The 5,497-nt window shown below is 35.4% G+C and overlaps 1 protein-coding gene across 1 annotated transcript; it reads right to left on the minus strand.

The window, feature by feature from the left end:
* Positions 1-655: 655 nt before the first annotated feature.
* Positions 656-4,032, minus strand: LOC109238905 (ABC transporter G family member 6-like). The gene is made up of 4 exons (XM_019405394.1): positions 3,574-4,032; positions 2,319-3,058; positions 1,433-1,899; positions 656-1,179 (listed from the first exon to the last, which is right to left on the minus strand). Exons 1-4 carry the CDS (start codon positions 4,030-4,032, stop codon positions 656-658), a joined length of 2,190 nt encoding a protein of 729 aa, XP_019260939.1.
* Between the last annotated feature and the right edge of the window lie 1,465 nt (positions 4,033-5,497).

Below are 5,497 nucleotides of genomic sequence, written 5' to 3' on the forward strand. Positions count from 1 at the left end.
ACTCTGTTCGCACACCAAACACATTCTTTTTCTGGCACAATTCGTAAAAATAACAGTATCAAGTCTCGACAATCATTAGAACAAAATGTTTAAAATTAGGATTTTCTTTTTAATACTTCTTGCATTTTTCTTACTAATGTTCCTAGCCAATTTCGAAGCCAAGAAAAATTAGGAAAAAAAACTGTATAGCCACCGTAAAAATAATAGTCAAAAAACTATATAAAATTTATACATCTTTTTTTATATATACATTCTGTATGTTATATACAAAACATTATACAAATTTTATACACTTTTTCTGCTACCAGATATAAATAGTTTCTAGCGCTGGCTAAAAGTAATAATACGCCAAGAAATTATACAAGGCGACTCAACAACATAAATATACCAAAAAATTTGTTTTTTTTAATCTATTTACACAATATAATTTCTTTTTGATACAACTACATAGTCTAGTTCTACTTCTATCTATACAAATCAATTAATTCAAGTTAAATACCTAAGTTTTATTTTCTGAATATCTGAAGTACTGTCTTAGACAGACCTTCACTATATGTAACAAAACTAAGAAGAAATTTATATTAAGCATACAATTGAAGTTTGTATTATATGAATAAAAACAGATTTTACAATGCCTACTACTTTCAATACTATTTCATTTCCTCTGATTCTTTGAAAAGAATCTAAGAACAATATAAAACAGAACCCTGTAAAAAATAGCCCATCCCAACATCACATATACTTTTTCCCATTTCTTGCTTGAATCTTGTGAAATATTAAGTGATTTCAAGATTCCAAAACCAGTTACATCTCTTCCAAAAGGATCTTTTCCAAACGAATCTATCGTTTGATATTGATTCATTAGTAGCCCTTCATATGGATAAGTCATAGTTGAAATGTAATTCATCCATTTCCAGTATTGTGGCATGTCATGGCTATTCAAGAAATAGCCACAAAACAAGAAAAATAGCGCGGTGAAAGCAATAACAGCTGCATATCCTAGTATGTAGTTTGGTACTACTGAGCTTACAAATATAACGAATGAGTTCGTGGAGAGCAGTGACATGAATAGAACTATCAAGAAATAGATGAATGGCCCGCGAAGCGATAGTGCAAACCAAACAATCACAGCATAAACTGCAGCCTGAAGAGCTAGGAATGGAAGGTAAGTAATTAGACCTGCAACATTATGTACAAAACTTATTAGGACTAAGTTTTACTTGATTCATAACAAAAGACATGTACTTATAATTAGTAACATGACACGAGAGGTGGTTGCTCAGATGGTCAGCACGCCCCACCAACAACCTCAGGGTTGTAGGTTCGAGTTACCAAAGGAGCAATTAGCTCCAATAAAACAGCGGTTAGAGGGGAATAAAAAAGAAGATTAATTACTAACATGGAGTAATAAGATCAAGAAAAGATTTTAGACCTGCAATTGTGTAAGAAGAGGCCCTATACTTATTGTGAGAAGTCTCGCGAATGAAGACAAATCGTTCTTGAATGAAAGCAGGAACAGCATCATTGGACGAGAAGAAAAAGAGGGTGCAAGTAAAGATGGAGAAACTGAGGCGACTTGTGATTCCTTGAATGTTGTCTTTAGGATGCAAAAACATAGTGGCCATCATAATTCCCATAGCTGTTAGCACGACGAGCCTAGAGAGGAATAGTTCAGGGGTACGCCTGATGTTTATAAAATTACGTCTCATTAGAATCCATGTCTCTGAGAAGAAGGAATTCGCAAACTTTGGCCCAAGATCATGGATAGAATGATTGGTATGGGGTGTAAGATCATTGGATGTCAAATAGTCATTTTCATTGACAGTGTAGTCACTACTGTGAGGAGTTGGAGTACTTTGAACAATCTCTGCAGAATAAGCATAGCATCCTGGAGAAGAACTGCACAAACATGCAAATTGTAGTAAGTTTAACTTATATACACTAAAATTGTAAATACACTCAAACCTCTTTATAACAACTTCGTTTGTTCCGATATTTTTTGGCTGCTATGGTGAAGTGTTGTTATAGAGGACATATATTATAGCATAACATAAAAATCAATTCCGAGAAAAAATTGGTTTTTATAGTGAATGACTGTTATATAAAGATGTTGTTATAGAGAGGCCTTACTGTATTTTTACAGTATAAGTGTATTTCGACATGTTATAGCAGGTTATCTATCTTAATTTTCATGTTATAGTACCACTTATTACGGATAGTTACCTATAGTTATTTTTCAGATGACATAATAGTGTAAAACTTACTAACTTGAAAGACATTTGTATAGTATGAATTAGAAGTGAAGTGAATGTTTTTACCCCATAATACTTGGGCTTTTAGGATGATTGCGCCGAGCTGGTGAAAATGCTAGAGATTTTAGAACACCACTTTGGCTGGCACTCCAGGACTTTGATGTATTCCAGGGACTCCTTACACTGTGATCAAATCCTGAGTCATCTTGTGCACTGATTTGCAAGCGAAGACGTTTGCTCGCCTTGTCACGGCCCTGTGCCTCCACGGCCTGATGTTTAGCACGGTGTGATGGCCGGGCAGGTGATGGAGCTAGCACTGTAGAAGCTGACATCTCGTGTGCTGCACCTATCGGTGGAGGTTTCATACCAGTAAGTGCAAATGCAGCTACTGCTTCAACTCCAAGCTCGGATTGATCATATTCTTGAATTACATCAATCAGGTGTTCTATCGAGCTTTCGTTCTTAGGCACTTTTCGCCCCATCCTGACAAGATGGAGTGATACATCATTTGGCGCTCCTTGATACATGAGCTGTCCGCGAGCCAGGATGATGAGATGATCAAGAAGCAATTGAATCCGATATGAAGGTTGATGAATTGTTAGAATCACAGTGCTTCCAGCTCGGGCTATATCGTGCACCTTCTCAATTACACTATGAGCGCTAGTCGAATCAAGACCTGAAGTTGGCTCATCCAAGAATAGCAATGAAGGTCCATGTATAATGTCCACCCCGATTGACACCCTACGACGTTCTCCTCCAGATACTCCTCGCGTCCCTTCATCACCTATGTAAGTGTTTCTAGTTGACTGCCATAAAATAAATGATCAAAACCACACAAAGGTTTAGATTTAAGAAATTTCAGAGTTAAACAAACCTAGTATGTGGGGTCTGGGGAGGGTAGTGTGTACGCACCCTTACCTCTACCTTGTGGAGATAGAGAGACTGTTTTCAATAGACTCTCCGCTCAGAGAAGCATAAGCACCACATTAATAAAGAGAAAAACAAGAAGCGCAACAACGAGAAGCCATGTAAAAGTAGCATAAATAAAAACGAGATAGTACGATGACCGAAATGAAAGAAACGACATATAGTCATAAAAATCTAATACCAACAGAATACGAAAGTACGTACTAATACTACCAATATGACAAGGAGAACACTAAACTAACTAACCTACTACCCTTATCCTCGACCTCCATACCTTCCTATCAAAGGTCATATCCTCAATCCTGAAGAAAAAATGTTGAATCTTGATTGTTGATCTATTGAACTATGTCTATACATGTATATAACATTAGAGAATGAGTTGTTGTCGACTTACAGATAATCCAAGTTGCTCGATTAGCTTCTCAACGCGATCCTGTTTTTCGGACAATGAGAGTGATCCCAACCTAAAATCAGCAGCAAACATGAATGTTTCATAAACAGTAAGCATAGGAAAAAGTCTATCTTCTTGCATTATATAAGCTGAACTTCCTTTGATCAAACTTGGACTCATATCCACACCACCCATAGAAACTTTACCCTTAAGACTTCCACTTGCAATTCTACCAGCCAATCCATCTAAAAGTGTGGATTTTCCAGCACCACTTGGTCCCATAACTGCAGTAATACAACCTTTTGGTGCATAGCCTGTTATTTGGTGCAATAAGTCTACTTCTTGACTTAACCATTTTCCATCTTCATCTTTTATCCTTTTTGTCACTGTGTATGTTAGGCTCGTGAACTCGAGCCCGCCTGTGTAGTTTACCGGCTTCCCTATGTCCACAACATGTCCCATCGTATATACTGTCAGTGCACAAAACTTAAGCTCGCCTGTGTAATATACGGCCGACTTATCGGGGTTAGCCAACAAAATTGGATGACTTGTAGGGGAATTATAAGCATGAGGTTGAGAAATAGGAGGCATTAACAAAGCTAAGACAATGACATTTAGCATTGAGTAGTCCGTTTTGTAAGTTGTTTTGTTCAATAAAGAGAAAATATTTTCTTGTTTGCTTCATCCTTTATTTTCAACTTTGTGTTTGTCTTATTTTGATCCATTTGCCAATATTCCACTGAATATTACCATTTTAAATTTTAGATGTTTTATTGATTGTATAATTTGTCTAGAGATACTCTTTTCCTCCAAACTTAGTCTCTTTGGATTTCTCGATAGTTAAATCTGTAAAGATTTAAAAATGGTTTCACTTTGCGTATATAAAAAAAAAATCCCTATATGTTATTAGCATATAGTTCAAAACTCGCTGAATAAAACAATACTATCAAAATGCTTTTAATACTTGAAAGAGGTATATGCTACTTCTCACAAACATAAATATCAAATAAATTCGGTTAATTACAATTTTAATAAATAAAAAGAATTACTAGGCGATTTTTTAATTTAATTTAATTTTAAATTAAACTGAACCAGCAATACATAATCGGCGAAACGTGATAGTGAACATTGTATTCTAGTTAAATCATAACATAGGCTAATCTAGACAAAATGAATCAGGTGCAGGAGGTAGCACAACATTTAGCTACTAGACAAATTCATGCTTTGGTTGAAATTCTAGGTTTTATCTGTTTGTGGTTTGAAAGAGAAAAATAGCAGTCATTGAGAAGTGCAACGGGATGGTTGAGATCCTTCCACTTTCGAAATTGTACTTGACTCGAATCCGAATTAGTCGGCCCAATGGGCTTCGTATCACACTCGATTGATAGTCCTTCTTGGTTTGCTTCAGTCTTTGTACTTTGCTACTTCTCCCTATAATAGGCAAAATTGATTTGTCACATAAAGCTTGATATTTGTTGATTGATTGGAAGATGTTAATATGATATCTTGAGAAAAACACCAAATGTTCAGTTTTATTGCCTATTTGGCCAAGCTTTTTTTTGGCCAAAAGTATTTTTGTTTCTAAGGTTAAGGTGTTGGCCAAGCTTTTAAAAGGAAAAAAAAAATACTTTTGAGTAGAAGCAGAAACAATTTTTGAGAAACAGAAAAAAAATAGCTTCTCCCCAAAAGTACTTTTACGAAAAGTATTTTTGAGAAAAATACACTTGAAAACACTTTTTGAAAGCTTGGTCAAATACTAATTATTGCTCAAAAGTGCTTTTTAAATTAATAAGCTAAACACAAACTATTCCTCACTAAAAATACTTTTCATTTTGCGAAAAATACTTGTCAAAATAAGCTGATTGTAGAAGTTTAGCCAATTAGACTGCAGGCTATTCCATCAAGTCCTAGTCTTGTTACTAGCAAA

This window comes from Nicotiana attenuata, unplaced genomic scaffold (assembly GCF_001879085.1).
Source record: "Nicotiana attenuata strain UT unplaced genomic scaffold, NIATTr2, whole genome shotgun sequence".
NCBI classification, from domain to species: Eukaryota; Viridiplantae; Streptophyta; class Magnoliopsida; order Solanales; family Solanaceae; genus Nicotiana; species Nicotiana attenuata.